This window comes from Bufo gargarizans, chromosome 1 (assembly GCF_014858855.1).
Source record: "Bufo gargarizans isolate SCDJY-AF-19 chromosome 1, ASM1485885v1, whole genome shotgun sequence".
Lineage (NCBI taxonomy): Eukaryota > Metazoa > Chordata > Amphibia > Anura > Bufonidae > Bufo > Bufo gargarizans.
This window is the reverse complement of record NC_058080.1, coordinates 138,503,547-138,519,373: the sequence shown is the minus strand read 5'-3', so window position 1 is coordinate 138,519,373 and position 15,827 is coordinate 138,503,547. Positions and strand designations below refer to the sequence as shown.

General features: G+C 45.3%; 2 protein-coding genes across 11 annotated transcripts in view; one reads left to right on the top strand and one right to left on the bottom strand.

Moving 5' to 3' along the window:
- The window catches only part of FRYL (FRY like transcription coactivator), a 317,468-nt gene extending 313,354 nt beyond the window's left edge, over positions 1-4,114 (top strand). For all 10 annotated transcript variants that reach the window (XM_044298955.1, XM_044298912.1, XM_044298895.1 and 7 more), the window contains one exon: positions 2,035-4,114. In XM_044298955.1, the coding sequence (XP_044154890.1) occupies positions 2,035-2,293 (259 nt within the window). In that variant the 3' untranslated portion in view covers positions 2,294-4,114. The remainder of the gene's footprint in view (positions 1-2,034) is intronic.
- Positions 4,115-8,036: 3,922 nt separating this feature from the next.
- Positions 8,037-11,587, bottom strand: ZAR1 (zygote arrest 1). The gene is made up of 4 exons (XM_044293852.1): positions 10,949-11,587; positions 9,597-9,689; positions 9,451-9,525; positions 8,037-8,236 (listed from the first exon to the last, which is right to left on the bottom strand). Exons 1-4 carry the CDS (start codon positions 11,585-11,587, stop codon positions 8,093-8,095), a joined length of 951 nt encoding a protein of 316 aa, XP_044149787.1. The 3' UTR covers positions 8,037-8,092.
- Positions 11,588-15,827: the final 4,240 nt, after the last annotated feature.

Here is a 15,827-nt window from a genome sequence, read left to right as displayed (position 1 = left end):
ATCCGTCTTCTCGGCTATTTTTCTCTTGACGGCTCTGTTTTGGCTTCTCCTGGGTCAGTTTTACTCCGATGTGGCTTCTGCCCCGGCCAGGCTTCAGGGGCTGTTCCTTCACTGCCCTCCCCCCTGGGGAGACCATGGTTGTTCATATGGATGGTCCCGGTGTTCCTTATGACCTCGTACTGTCTCCATTGTTCACACTGGCTGTACTAGCTGTGTGCCTATTACCGGGTTTGCCGCATTCTGTCCTCCCGCTGGGTGCAGATTACTTTTACCATTCTGGGCGATGGTCCTGCTTGGACTTTACCTTCTCGGTAACCTGGCGGGCCTACTTTCTTCTGTCAAGATTACCCTTCAAGCCCCCACACCGGGACTGTAGAACACCTTCCTGTGGTGGCTACAACGACAAGGACTTTAGCCTGACTTGTCCTGGAGTCTGTTGGATACTGGCCGGGTCCCTTTCGGTTCCTTCCGTTTGTCCATCTGCTCCCCCACTCCGCGTGGATTCGGGACGGCGTTGCTCGGGGGCCGACGGGACCAGTTTTCCCAACCTTTTTGCCCGTGTCACTGATCTGCGCTTACTCGCATTGGGTTTCCTCCTGTCTGCCCAGACGAGTCCAGCGAGCACGCTAGTGTTCGCTCCCGGCCGTGCTTCGTCCAGGTTCTGTTGTCTGACTTAGGGTCTTCCCTGGGGTTCTTTAGGAAGCTGGGCATTCACCCAATTCTGCCTTTCTCTTCCCATGATTCGGTCTTCTCCAGTCTGGCCTGGACCTGCGACTGGGACTCTGTTACTTGAAGTGTCTGCAGTTTTTTGCTTGGACATCTCCGACTCTTGTCGACGCTCGGTCTCTTGTTTCCAGGAGGTCCGCGCCAAGGTTAACGGCTCCTGGGTGCTTTCCTCCGCTTTAACCAAATGGCTATTGCTGTGGTTACTGCTCAAGGGCAGGGTTCTGTTTTTTTGGTGTCACCGTTCATTTCACCAGAGCGGTTGGTGCCTCCGGGGCCTGAGGCATTGGGCTTCAGCCATGTCATTGTGCAGGGTGGCCACGGTCTTCCTTGCACTCTTTACCAGGTTCTCCTGAGTGCGTACTCTGGCTTCGGCGGCGGCTGCTGCCTTGGGCCGCCTGGTTTTTTGCAGGTGGCATTTCCTTGCTGCCTTCGGGTGCTTCGCCTTGGTGCTGTGGTCCCTCCCCTCTTGGACTGCTTTTGAACGTCCCAAGGTCTTCTGTGTCCCCCAAGGAAATTGGGCGAGAAAACGAGATTTTTGTATAACTTACCAGTAAAATCTCTTTCTCGCTCTTTCCTTGGGGGACACAGCACCCACCCATTCATTGTTTTTTTTCTGCACGGTTTCCGAGTTTTGTTTACCCGTTGGGTAGTTGGCTTGTTGTTTCCACTTGTTGGACTTTGCCTTTTCTCACTACTTGGACACGCAACTGGCAGTCTCTCTCTCCAGGCTGAGGGTATAGCTGATGGAGGAGGGGCTTAACAGTTTTCACTTAGTGTCACGCCTCCTAGGGAGATGAGCTATACCCAAGGTCTTCTGTGTCCCCCAAGGAAAGAGCGAGAAAGAGATTTTACTGGTAAGTTATACAAAAATCTCGTTTTTCCTTGTTTTCTGCCTGAGTGAATGAGATTAGACAAATCTCATGTACACTTTGCTTGTCTTCTTGGGTGTGCAAATTGACCTGTTGTGCGGATTTAAAAATCTTAAATACAGTGGTTTTCCCCATAGACTTCAATGCAGTTGTTAACATACACAGATAATCTGCACAAACATATGCACCAAAGGACGCACCAAACCTGTGATAAATGGTGCAGATTTCTGTATGTTTTTGGTGCAGATTTTCTGCAGACAAATCTGCACTGTTTGCAGGTACCCCATGGAGATAGATGATTACAGCCCTTTGACTAATATCCAACTGGGGATCTTCATATTTTAAGGTATAGCAATTACCAGGCTAGTATAGGACAGCTATCTCTCATTTATGTAGTACTTCTGCATTTAATTGTACACTCTGCTTTTTTGCTTTCTAGGACTATCTGGCCCAATGAAATATTTGGCAGCCAAGAAGATGATCCCATCCAAACCCTGTTGCACATATATTTCCGACATCAGACTCTGGGCCAGACTGGCAGCTTTGCCATTGTTGGTTGCAAGCAGGACATGTCTAAAGCCAGCTCGAAGCTGATGGAGTTAAACCTAGAGATCCGAATGTCATTGCGCATGGTGCAGTCCTACCAGCTTTTATCTAAAGCCAAGCCCATCACTAGCATGGTGAGCACTGAGTTTTGAGCACCTGCTGCTGCGTAGGCCTCAGACTTTTCAAGCACTGGATGTCTAATGATCTTATGAAGCACCTTTCATAATTACTGTAAAATACCTTTGAGTTGTATTCTTTTCTTTTCTCATGCCTCTGAGCTCCAGCAAGTGGGGCATTCAGAGCCCAGGGTGAGAAGCTGGGAGTAGTGGACTTTTTCTGTATAGTGGATTTAAGAGAGAAAGCGATAATTTTTCTCCTTTACTTTGTTACGTATGTACCATCCACAAGCTAAAGGGCTAACATGATGTACATAGGTGTGCAGTTGCAATATGGCCCATCTGCCTGGGAGACGGCAAGCAGAGGCGTGATGATAGAAACTGTGGTGACTTGCCCGAAGACATTCTTTGGTTCCTTGCCACTCAAGAGTCAATATGCCTGATAAATGCTTGGCGCCATAAGGATTGCCACAGGCGACCATGGCAGAAGATGGCCTATAAAGACTTTGGAAACCATTGAACTTTGTTTATGTTGCTATTTGTTGTACGTGTCTTTTGATTTGCTCTCTTGCCCGTAGCGATGGGTGACAGGACAGAACGCGTGGCTGTATCTAATTGTATGAATGTTTGTATATAGTCTTCACGCATGCCTCAAAGAGTACTATGACATTATTTTTGGATAAATTTTTATTTTATTAGATCTAACAACTCATAGCTTGTAAATGTTAGGACATTTAATTATTTTAAACTGGGCTTTCCCCGGTGTTTCTAAAAGAAATAATATATCTTAATTTTATTAGGATGCTGCTCAGTTCTCTGACCAGTGTTTATGGTATAAATATGGATAACTAACCAAAAAGTAGCTGCCTGCAGAGAGTTTCATAATGTATATTTAGATATCTGCTGCCCAACAGCAACTCTCATTAGACAGAACAGATAACTTATTTTATTCTGTATATATTCTAGAATCTACGTACGGTGTAAAACCAGTATTTTTTTTTTTTTCTTGTAAATCTGTGCAATTCAGTCTTTGAGGTGGTCAGTGTACAGAAACTAAGTAAACCCTGTTCATAGTTGCTCTTGGAAGAGCCAATGCTGACGACCATGTCTGGTGGCTAAGACTATATCAACAGGTATTTCTTATTGTCCGTAACTTAATCTACCAGGAAACAGTTATAGAAAAATATACAGGATAAGCTACCAAAAATATACAGCGTTGGCAATACACATTCACTGTACAAGAAGTGCATAGACAGAACCAATTCTTCAGCACAACTAAGATAACCGGTGTCTAGGTACACGGATGACATTTTTTGTAAAAAGGTATGAATGTAGCCCCGTGATTCTTGTCTAACCAGGAATACTCTGCAATTTTTATACATCTTTTACCCACTGTGATTAAAAACAGAAAGTATATATTTATTTCTGTACGCGAGGATATGTATTCTTTATAAAGGACAGATTAATTGGCATCGCCTTTTCATGGGGCCACTGGACCTCTGAAAACCAGAATTATGTACATATTAACTGTTTAACACTTGGAACTGGCTGCCCTATGTTCTGTAGGTGCCCACGGCTTTGAAGAGGTTAACTATGAAACTGCACTCTAAAAGACTGCAGGTATGAACCTGTAAGAGCAATCCACATCACCTGAAGGAACCACCGATCTGACCCGTCATCATGGCACATTAGTACTAAGTAATCACTGTATTTTATTTGACACCAGACGGAAATGTGGTACTTTAGATGGTAATTCAAGAAGTACTTACTGGGGACAAGTAGTTTATTAGCAGTGCATTATTCCTTACATCCTACCAGCCATTCATTTTTGTTAAATAAAAAGATTGTATAATGTTACCACCTCTTTTCTGTGTATTGTCATTACTCCCAAGAAAAGGTATTGAAGAGGCTCTCTAGCCGACTGCATCTTAAGATGTGGGAATATCAGCTGCGTGTTTGATATTGGTTCTGGTACCAAAGGGTTTTCGCGGCACATTGTCTTGACCCAGTCTGCTTCTATTCTAATGTATCATTCACATTTCTGTGTCCATTTCAGCTGAAAATTAATTGCCAGAGCATCTCCTACCATTGGTCCATGAAACACTGACAGAACGCTGATGCAATCCACGTTGCGTTAGTGGTTTTTCACAGACCTGTATTATGGGCCAGATTTATCATTAGCTCAGGTCAAAATAGGAGTGAAAGTCCAAATAAAATGCACAAAAGTGGAGCAAGATGTAAGTGTAATGATAAATCTGGCCCTATTAGACTTCAATGGGAATGTCTGGTCAGTATCATGGACCAAAGTAGTGCTACATGTCCCATGGTCAGTGGAAAACCACACATTAAATGCAATAGGTACATGCGCTGTCTGTGGAAAACAAGAATACCACATGTCCATTTGAGGTCCATGGAAAATACGTCCATGTTTCATCCACGACGATACTCTGCTAAAAACTAGTTTACAGAGCACTCCCTACCAGTGATCTATGAAAGAATATGGACTTCAGTGGGCTTACTTTGTCTGCAGGGGCAGACTGGGAACTGTGTTTTTTTTTTTTTCCGGGGGCACTAAGATTGGCCCTGTTTTGTAGTCAGGGTCCAAACTGATGGAAGGCAGGGCCAACAATTCCATATTTTGCCATGAGGAGGGCCCAGGCAGCTCCCTTGGAATCAGCACGTGCCCCTCCCCCAGGAGATTTCCCTGTAAGGTCTTGTTCACATCACCATTATGGATTCCGTTATATGGAAGCCTTTAAGAGGCATTCCGTTTCCATTAGGCCTCATGCACACGGCCGTTGTTTGGGTCCACATCCGAGCCACCGTTTTGGCGGCTCTGATGCGGACCCATTCACTTCAATCTGTTCCGCGGCCCCGCAAAAAAAATATAACGTCCTATTCTTGTCCACAAAACGGACAAGAATAGGCAGTTATATCAATGGCCACCCGTTCCGTTAATTGCAGAAGGCACACAGGCAGCTTTTTTTTGGGCCGGATCCGCAGTTTGCAGACCGCAAAAAACAGCACGGTTGTGTGCATGTAGCCGTATGCAGGAGTCCAGTTGTGCATAACAGAAACCAGGACGGGTCTGTTATGCTTCCCATAGACTTCTATTATGACAGAAGTCTTTAAGAGGCTCTCTGGCTTATGGATTCCATTATTTTCCGTAATAACAAGACAAAAACGTAACCCATACCAGTGATGTGGACCTGTCCCTATTGGTCTGCATCAAGGACCAAAGTAATACATGTCTTTATTCCACTGGAATCTGAGCAGACATCAAAATCAATGGGTATGTGGCTGGCCCACCTCCAATAAAAAAAAAGCAGCAATATGAATAAGGCCTTATGCCGCTGTCAGTGATTTCCATTAGGGATTATGAGCCAAAATGGGCACATCATATAAGTTCTCTCTGCTGTGAACAATGGCTGCGCATTTCAGGGCATGGTCATATGGCATCATCCAGTGGTGGCACTCACTTCACCCACCCCGTACCACACGCTCCCAGCTTTTACTGCTTAGTCTGCCAATTAAAGGGAACCTGTCACCTGGATTTGGGGTTTAAAGCAGAGGACATGGGTTGCTAGATGGCCGCCAGCACATCCACAGCTCTGTGTGCTTTTATTGTGTAAAAAAATAAAAATTTGATACATATGTAAATTAACCTGAGATGAGTCCTGTAGGTGAGATGAGTCAGGGACAGGACTCATCTAGGGCTCTTTCACACTTGCGTTCTTTTGTTCCGGCATAGAGTTCCATCATCGGGGCTCTATGCCGGAAGAATCCTGATCAGGATTATCCCCATGCATTCTGCATGGAGAGAAACCCGTTCAGGACCGGAACGTTTTTTGGCCAGAGAAAATACCGCAGCATGCTGCGCTTTGCTCCGGCCAAAAACCCTGAACACTTGCCGCAAGGCCGGATCCGGAAATAATGCCCATTGAAAGGCATTGATCCGGATCCGGCCTTAAGCCAAACGTCATTTCGGCGCATTGCAACATTTAGCTTTTTCTGAATGGTTACCATGGCTGCCAGGACGCTAAAGTCCTAGCAGCCATGGTAAAGTGTAGTGGGGAGCAGTATACTTACCGTCCGTGCGGCTCCCGGGGTGCTCCAGAGTGACATCAGGGCACCCCACGCGCATGGATGACGTGATTGCATGGCACGTCATCCATGCGCATGGGGCGCTCTGATGTCATTCTGGAGCACCCCGGGAGCCCTACAGACGGTAAGTATACTGCTCCCCACTACTACTATGGCAACCAGGACTTTAATAGCATCCTGGCTACCATAGTAACACTGAACGCATTTTGAAGACTAATCAGTCTTCAAATGCCTTCAGTTCACTTGCTTTTTCCGGATCCGGCATGTAATTCCGGCAAATTGAGTACACGATGGATCCGGACAACGCAAGTGTGAAAGAGGCCTAAGGTTAATTTGCATATGTATCAAGTCTTTGTAAAAAAAAAAAGGGGAGTGGGTAGGTTGGTGGTTGGCTGAAGCAAGCCTTGCACTGGATGCTCATGAACAGCACAGGCCCAGTTTACAGCAGAGGATGCTACCACAAGCCAACAGCAGAACGGGTCAAGAAGATAGATCATTTGAACAATGGAAGGTATAAAGGGGTTGGACATGTTTAGGGGCAACTGCAAAACCCTTGTTCATGTATCCACTATTAGAAAAACAAATTAAGGGTCCATTCACACATTCGTAAGTGTATTACAGATCTGCAAAACATGGACACTGGCAATGTGCATTGCGCAATTTGCAGACGGCACATCGCCTGCACTATAATAGAAAATGCTTAATCTTGTCCGCAATTTCGGACATATTCTATGTTCTTGCAGATCCGCAAATGTGGATAGCACATTACGGCCCCATTGAAAATGAATGAGCCTGCACCCGTTCTGCAAAATTGCAGAACGGATGTGGACCCATTTTGCAGACATGTGAATGGACCCAAGAGAAAGTAAAAAGGACACCATGACAGAAGCTGCCGCAAAAAAAAAAAAGAAAATTGCATCCAGGCTCAAGCCCAAGACCATCTGCAATGCTTCTGGAAAATCTATGAAGAGTTGACAAAAGTTCTTCGCACAAATGCACACCACCACATTTGGAGGAAAATTCCATTTTGAAATTGACAAGTCAGTCTTGACCTTAAAGGGGTTGTCTCGATTTTATATATTTTATTTTTTTTAACTACCACCCCATCCCCACTGGACCAGTGAAGGGAAACCTACTTACCTGCTGCTTGGTTCAGACTCACTCGGTCCTCAGCTGTCTTTGCTGCACTTTGTGCCATAGTTTACGTTGTTTGGACCAGACAGGGGGTCACATGCCCTTCTACAGCCAATAAATAGCCTCAGCACTGATTAACCTAGCGGTAGGTCACTGGCTACAGCACAGAAGGTGACCCCCATTTGTACCAGAAAGCTTTCCTGGACAACCCAATTGGAAAAACCTAGTAGGCGAGTGACATGGCTGAGCGTTGTCCAGACTAGCTTGAATAATCAGTGGGTAACACTCGCCTTCCCTCAAACGCCCAAAATAACTTAGGGAAAGGCTCCCCTTGATGCCATCTGCTTTGTTGCCAAGTGTACAGGCTCTTATGATGCCACGCTAAAGAGTGAACCCTAAACCAATTCATTAGTTCACAAATTTCTATTTTTATAGTCCAACGCACAGAGTCATGTGAACCACTTCCTTGTAAGATATTTTATTCAGTATACTGATACATGGTGTGAGGAGATCTCTATTGCATTAGAAGTCACCAGTTTAGCTTCTCTAATGGGGGGTGGAATCTGGCCCAACATTAGGAAAGTACACGAGCCTGGCTTAAATGATGTACTTGAAACTGAAGGTGCTGTCACAGGAGAGCCTCTTGCCCTTGCACCTCCCACACAGGTCCTGGCGGTGGGGTCTTTTTGGGTCCACATGGCGCTCTTTCACTGGACAGATACACCTTGTTTGCTTGCAGCTCTGAAAAAAAAAAAAAAAAAAGTAAAATAAAAATTTGTATAAAGTTCAACTTTGGCATCATTCAAGATGTTAAGACAGGTATAAGTGTTGCATTTCAAACAAGACAGTGTATAGGAGGACCTTCACACAGATTGTTGCAGAAGTTCAACTGAAAATAATTTCCAATCATCTGAATGAGGCTTGCAGAAATCCATGTGCTTCCTGAGAAGACAACCCCAGTGAGATGAATGGAACCAATTTTCAGTTGCAGAAGTTTCTGCAAGGAAATCTGCCACATGGAGCCCTGTTGTAATTTTTCTGTTCTGATTCAACAGAAAAAAAAAAACATCTTGTAAAAAATTCTGTTAGGCCGAGTTCACACTACAGTTATTTCAGTTATGAGCCAAAACCAGGTGCAGGTCAGAAGTGCAGATCTTTCCATTATACCTCTGGAGGCTTCACTACGGGTTTTGGTTCACACTCACTGATAGAGATCACTGATCAAATAACTGAAGTGTGAACTCAGCCTTAGGGCTTGTTCACACAACTGTACCACATTTTGCGGATCCGCAAAACACATATGCCGCCGGTGTGCCTTCTGCAATTTGTGGAATTGAACAGGAGGCCCATTATAGAAATGCCTTTTCTTGTCCACAAAACTGACAATAGGACATGCCTCAATTTTTTTGCAGGGCCACGGAACGGAGCAACGGATGCGTACAGCACACGGAGTGCTGTCTGCATTTTTTGCGGCCCCATTGAAGTGAATGGGTCTGCACCCAAGCCGCAAAAAACATTCGGCTTGTATGCAGCACCAAACCACGGTCGTGTGAATGAGCCCTTATTTAATGAAATTGTTCTGCATGCAGGACTTTTCCTGGTCTGAGATGACGGAAATTGCTCAAACGGATGCCAAATCTGTATAACTAATGCACAGGATCTGTTAGGTTCTCTTTTTTTGACAGATCAAAATAATGCAAGAACCGTGATGAAAAAACTCCCTTAGGGCTCATGCACACAACTGTTGGTCGGCCATTCCGTGCATTGCAGACCACAGTTTGCTGTCCCCAATGCACAGACAATATCCGTGCAGATTCCTCAGACAGATCCAGCCCCACTCAACGTTTGCGGTGTGCAGGAATGGAGAGAAACCCCATGGAAGCACTCCGTAGTGCTTTGGTGCCTCACTGGACCTTCCGAATTGCGGACCCGTTAAAAAATATTGGATAACATACCTGACACATGATATCCTCCACCCGATAAGGATTAAAGGACTTCTGACACGTTCTGCAGAACTGTTTGAAGTACACCTGAGAGAAGCAAGAGTCACTGAGTTCCTGTAGTGTGCACCTGGTCCTGCCGCACATGATCAAACACCCACCTTGTTTGTACCCTGCACACACCACACATACGCACTTTCCCAGCGAATGTTGCAGTCTTTGCAGTGGTAGTAGCCATACTTCTGCTCCAGGAACTATCGGGAGAAGAGTAATACATCAGGAATGGATAGTGCAACAAGGCTACTGTGGCATTGGGGAACAGGTTCTTAACGTTGCCCTCATACTGGTTACAAGAAGTGATAGTTTCCGCTGTGGTGGTTGAGAGGAGTTCTCAACATGAACCCCTATGCCATTAGAACAGGCATCCTCAAACTGCGGCCCTCCAGCTGTTGCAAAACTACAACTCCCAGCATGCCCGAACAGCCTACAGCAGGGCATTGTGGGAGTTGTAGTTTTAAAACAGCTGGAGGGCCGCAGTTTGAGGATGCCTGCATTAGAACATATGGACTTCAAAGCGAGGGATCCCCCACTTTGGAACTTGTGCCAGGACAGTCACTTTTCAGGCTGAAAACCATTTTATGGCGGTTTTCGGCACTTTTTGCGTTTTATTTGTGGTAAAAATACCAGCTTCAGATTTTAGCTGAAAGCCTATGGGAAATATTAAATACAGGGTGGATGTTTTTGCCTAGTGGCATTTTATTCTAATTGTTCCTATACATTTATTTTTTTACTGGTCAAAAAAAAAATAATAATAATATTCTATACCATATTCACATGTTGGGGTCCCAAAAGCAGTTCCCATTTGAATTGCCAATACATAGTGCTACCATAGAGGAGCAATGCAAGGCTAGATGGGGCTTCCCTTGGCGATAAGAGCTTATTACTGGGGGATAGAGAAGCAGCAGGTAAAAAAAAAAAAAAAAAATGGGATTGTCTGGAAATTTGCACCAAAATCTGCTTGTGTTATGTGGATTTGGTTGAATATTTCATCCATTGAATTGTAATGGCTGTAATAAACAAAAACAGGAAAGGTTGCAAATTTTAAAGGGTTTGTCCGGGCTAACAATATTCCTGACCACTCTTTGGGATAGGTCATCAGCTGTTACCTGAAGCCACCACTGAGAACAGAGCTAGAAGCACGTGTAATGGCTGGGCTTGGTTACCGTAGCTCAGCTCCCTGCAGAGCCGCTACACCTTGAATGGAGCGGTGCTCAGTGGCAGTTTCAGCACCTACAAATAACAGCTGATTGTGAGGGTGCCAGGTGTCAGAACCCCACCAATCTGATACTTATGATCTATTCCAAGGATTTTGAAGTTTCAGTGGGACTCATCAACCAAAATGTCACAAATTCTGGAAGTAAAACCATGGCCTTAGTATGTGGCGGTGCTGCTAGTCAGATGACAGTGCCACTGCATTTATAATGTAGATCAAACACAGTGAGAAGTTACTTGCCTGGAACCTCAGTCTTGTCTGCCCAGGAGAAGGGGTGGATTGGTCCTCATCACCCTCTTTATTGGCTTCCTTGGTTTCACCATCTGTTTTGCTCTCTTTATCACTTACATTTAGCAAGTTATCATCATCATCATCATCTTCTTTTGCAGTCTCCTCAGTTGTTTTTGGAGTATCTTTATTCTCATCCTGGAAAGTTGCAAGTCTCCCAGCAGCAACAGGAGAGTACACAGCTATGGTTCTGGGGAAGCGCACGGTCTTAGTGGGAGATGCAGGGCTTCCCTGGTCTGAAGGAACCTGCTCAGCTTTTCTGATGGTTCCTACCCTCCTCCTCACTAGAGTTCTTGGGCCCAACGAGCACTGGACAGATGCATCCTGTCTGGGATTTACCTGGATGCCAACATCTCTGGTATTTGCTTTTCTCAGCCTTGGGGTAAGGTTGGGATTTACCTGAGACAGGATAGCCTTTAACTGAGCTCTTTGGTAGTTATCAAAATATTCTCCCGTGTCACCATAGTTGGACAGATAGTTCCTCTGCCTCCAGTTCATCCCTTTATTTTTAGGATTAAAGTACCTATAGGAGTAAGGATTATATGCTGAATACATGTAGTTATCCATTGCCTCTTCTGTGAAGCTAGCCATAATGTCTGGCCAATAGCACAGACCAGGTGCTGGTTTAAATAGTGTTTGGCTTGATTGACAATCAAGGTGTGGAGGGGATGTGCCTGCATGGAGTTTGGTAACACAGAGATTAGAGATGAGCGAATTTCAGGTTATGAAATTCGTTCACTCTTCATTGGTGGTAAAAGGTGAATTGCGTTATGGATTCCGTTACCACGGACCATAACGCAATTCTATGAAGGAATGCATAATGGAATGCCTTTAGAGGCATTATGTTATTCATTCCGTCATAATAGAAGTCTATGGGCTGCAAAAACGGATCCGTCCTGTTTCCGTTATACAGGAGAGTCATTTGTGCTGGCATTTTTTGGGGCATTTTTGCATACATTGGGGGTCATTTATCAAATACATTTTTTTCCAGCAGTGTTTGATAGCCCCTGCGCTGCCGGAGGAGGTGCAGAATTTATGATTAGAACAGGCACTTATAAATTAGGCGCATTCTCCAGCAGTCCAGGCGCCTGGACAAAAACTACTCCAGCCCGTGACTTAAGTAGTTTTCTGCCAACATTTACACCTGTTTCCAGGCATAAGGACTCATGCACATGGCCGTAGCCGTTTTTGCAGTCCGCAAATCGCGGATCCACCAAACATGCATACCAGCTGAGATGCTGGCTCCATTTTTTTTTTTGTAATTCTTCAGAAATTTCCTATCCTTGTCCGCAAAACGAACAAGACTAGGACATTCTCTATTTTTTTTTCTTTTTTGCAGGGCCACAGAATGTACATACAGATGCGGACAGCACACTGTGTGGCCTCAGTGAAGTGAATGTGTCCACATCCGATCCGCCAAAAATGCAGATTAGATGCGGACAAAGACCTGGGTCGTGTGCATGAGCCCTAAATGTTAGTGGATTTGCAGGGGCTGATGGCCCTGACACACCCCTGGCACCACCCCGCCACTCCCCAGTGGATAGGATGGCTTAAAAATTCCACGCGCAACAAAATATTGTTGCAAGGGCATGAAAAAAGCCGCAAAAAGGGCCTGTGATTTTTTTTTTTTTTTTTTTTTACAAACTGGCATTAGAAATTGACCACTGTGACCATTCATTTTTCTAAGGGTGTATTCGCATTCTGTTCTTCTGATCCGTCAAAAGAAGAGAGAGAGAGAAAAAAATAGGATCCTGTGAAAAAACTGATCCTGTTGCATCAGTTGTCTTCCGTTTGAGATCCATTTTTTAAGATAGGAAAAAAAATTTACTGCATACAGGACTTTTGTCTTTTTTTGTTTTTTTTCTCTCTCTTCCTTTTACGGATCAGAAGAACGGAAAGCTAAACAGTAAGGCCTTTTTGCACATGAACGTAAGGGCTCCGTGCCGATGCTGCAGACTGCATACGGCGGTTCCACAATACTCGGGTCACCAGCCGCGTGCATTCCGCATCACGGATGCGGACCCATTCTCTTGAGTGGGTCCGCAAATCCGGAGATGCAGTGCGTAACGGAAGCACTCCGTAGTGTTCCGTTCCGTGCTTCCATTGCGCAAAAAAATTGAACCTGATCTTTTTGCGGAATGGACGGATCGCAGACCCCATTCAAATGAATGGGGTCCGCGATCCACATGCGGCTGCCCCATAGTCAGTGCCCGTGCATTGCGGGCTATGACACGGAGCCCTTACGTTTGTGTGCAAGTGGATGCAAACACACACTAGCGAGTTGAATGTGATGAACTCGCAGGGTGTCCATGAGAGGCCCTGGCCCTGCTTTCACACATAGGTGCACATTTACTAAGACCAGCTTATTACGCCAGTCTTAGTTTTCCCCTCTGCGCTGCCGCAAGATCCATCATAAATTAGGTGCATCTGTGGCACTCTGTGCTCCTGGAGTAAAAACTACGGCAGCCAGGCGCAAATGTAAGAAAGTTTCCGGGGCTGGTGTCCAAAAAATGCTGGTAAAAAGTGGTTATTCTGGCAGATAAGTGCCAACTCAATGCGTATAACGACCCTAAGGGCTCTTTCACACGAGCGGATGCAGTGAGTGGAATCCGCTGCGTAAATGATAGCCAAGCTGTGTCTGGACAGCAGAGACACGGAGCATTTACATGACTGTGGCGTCGCAGTGCCTCTCTGTGATCTGTTTACTACAAAACCACGGTGACAACTTTATCTCAATGTGGTTTTGTAGTAAACAGATCACAGATAGGCACGAAGCATTATCAGTCATGTCAATGCTCCGGGTCTCTGCTGTCCGGAGCGCAGCTTGGCTCTCATTCACGCAGTGGATTCCACGCACTGCATCCGCTCGTGTGAAAGAGCCCTTAGGGTGCCCTCACGTGTGGCAGATTTTGTCGCAGAAAATACTGCAACTGAAAATCGGTTCCATGGAGCAGCAAGCACATGGATTTCTGCAAGCTCCATTAAGATGAATGGAATTGAGCTTCAGTTGTGGAATTTTCTGCCACAAAATCTGCTGCATGTGAAGGCGCCCTAAGGCTGGATTTTGATGCATTTTTGGAGCAAAGCAGGATAAAAAAGTCCTTCCTTTAGGACTCAGGTTTTGTGACCCTAAACCAAAAGTGAAGCCTACGCAATGATAAAGTATAAGGCTAGGTCTACACAACGACATTTGTCGCGCAACATTTTGTTGCACCAATGTCGCTCGACAATTTTTATAATGATAGGCTATGGTGTCGCACTGCGACGCCACAGTCGCAAAAAATCTATTCAAGATGGATTTTTCTGCGACTGTCGCATCGCAGTCGCAGGATGTCGCTTTGCGACACCATAGACTATCATTATAAAAATTGTCGCGTGACAAATGTTGCAGTGTAGTTGTGCCCTATGTGACACATGTCGTCGTGTAGACCTAGCCTAATGGAAATATCTGCACCTGTTCCATCCCTGATGGAAATCAGTGACATAACACTGAAGTGTGAACGAGGCCCTATATTTCCCCTTCATTTTGCGTCTACTTCTGGTTCTGGCTCGAAAACAGAATTTTTTTTAGATGTCATATGTAAAACCATCACAACGAATACTCATAAGCAGCAGATTTGTCCAACATATCTGAATGGGAATGGCAAAAAAGGACCTGAAATTTCAGCAATAAATCTGCTACATGCAAACCTTACCCATCTGCACAAGGTGTCAGGTGAACGCACATATTGCATTTCTGCAGTATATCTGTTCCAAAGTCCGAAATGTCTAATTGCAGATTTTGTTTTGGATTAGATGCGGTTTTGCCGCATCTTCCATTGAAAAGAGTGAATTCCACAGCTAAAACCGCAAAAATTATTGACATGCTATTTGTTTTGAAATCCGCACGGCAGGTCAATTTCCACACATAAAAATTTCATACACTTTGCAATTTGAGATCCCCAATGCATGGGTAACGTCCGTGCGGCGGTCGGGATGGATCGAGACCCATTTAACTTGAATGGGTCCGTGATCTGTCCGCACCGCAAAAAAATTTAACTAGTTCTATTTTTATGCGGTGCGGAGGCACGGACAGAAACACCACGGAAGCACTCCGTAGTGCTTCCGTGGGGTTCCGATCCGAGCTTCCGTTCCGCATCTCTGTGATTATGTCAGTGTTATCCAATACATTCCAGAAGGATTACATAGCATCATAAATCAATATAATACTATGTGACCCCGGCAGTGCTGGAAGGGCAGGACGGGTGCTGCGCTGCGAGTCCGGAGTGTGACACTCGCTCATCTGAAAGGGGCCTGAGTGTTGTAAAAAGTTGCTAATTTTTAGACAGATAATCTCAGAAGTATGCTTCAAAAACAAATTTTTGTGACTTTTTGAAGCCAGAAGTAAGGAGAGCAGGATGTGATGAATTCTCCCCTATGAACTTATACTGAATGGTTTAAAGAGGTATTCCGGTAGGTAAAAGTTATCCCCCAACCACAGGTCCCAGTGGTAGGAACCCCACCGATCACAAGAACGGGGGCCCCGTACCCCATGGAGCTCCCTTAAAATAACTGGAGCAGCCCGTTGCACATGTCCATTAATTTCTATGGGAGTTCCGGAGATAGCCTAGCACTGTACTTGGGCATGTGGGCATGTGCGACCGACCGCTCTGGTCATCTCAGGGGAGCTCTAGGGGGTACGGGGCCCCCATTCTCGTGATCGGTGGGGTCCCAGCGGTCGGATAGGGGATAACTTTTAGCTACCGGAATACCCCTTTAAGGCTACCAGTGCACACTGCAGATTACGAGTGTTTATCTACGTGGATTTTCATGCAGAAAAACCACAGTGTAA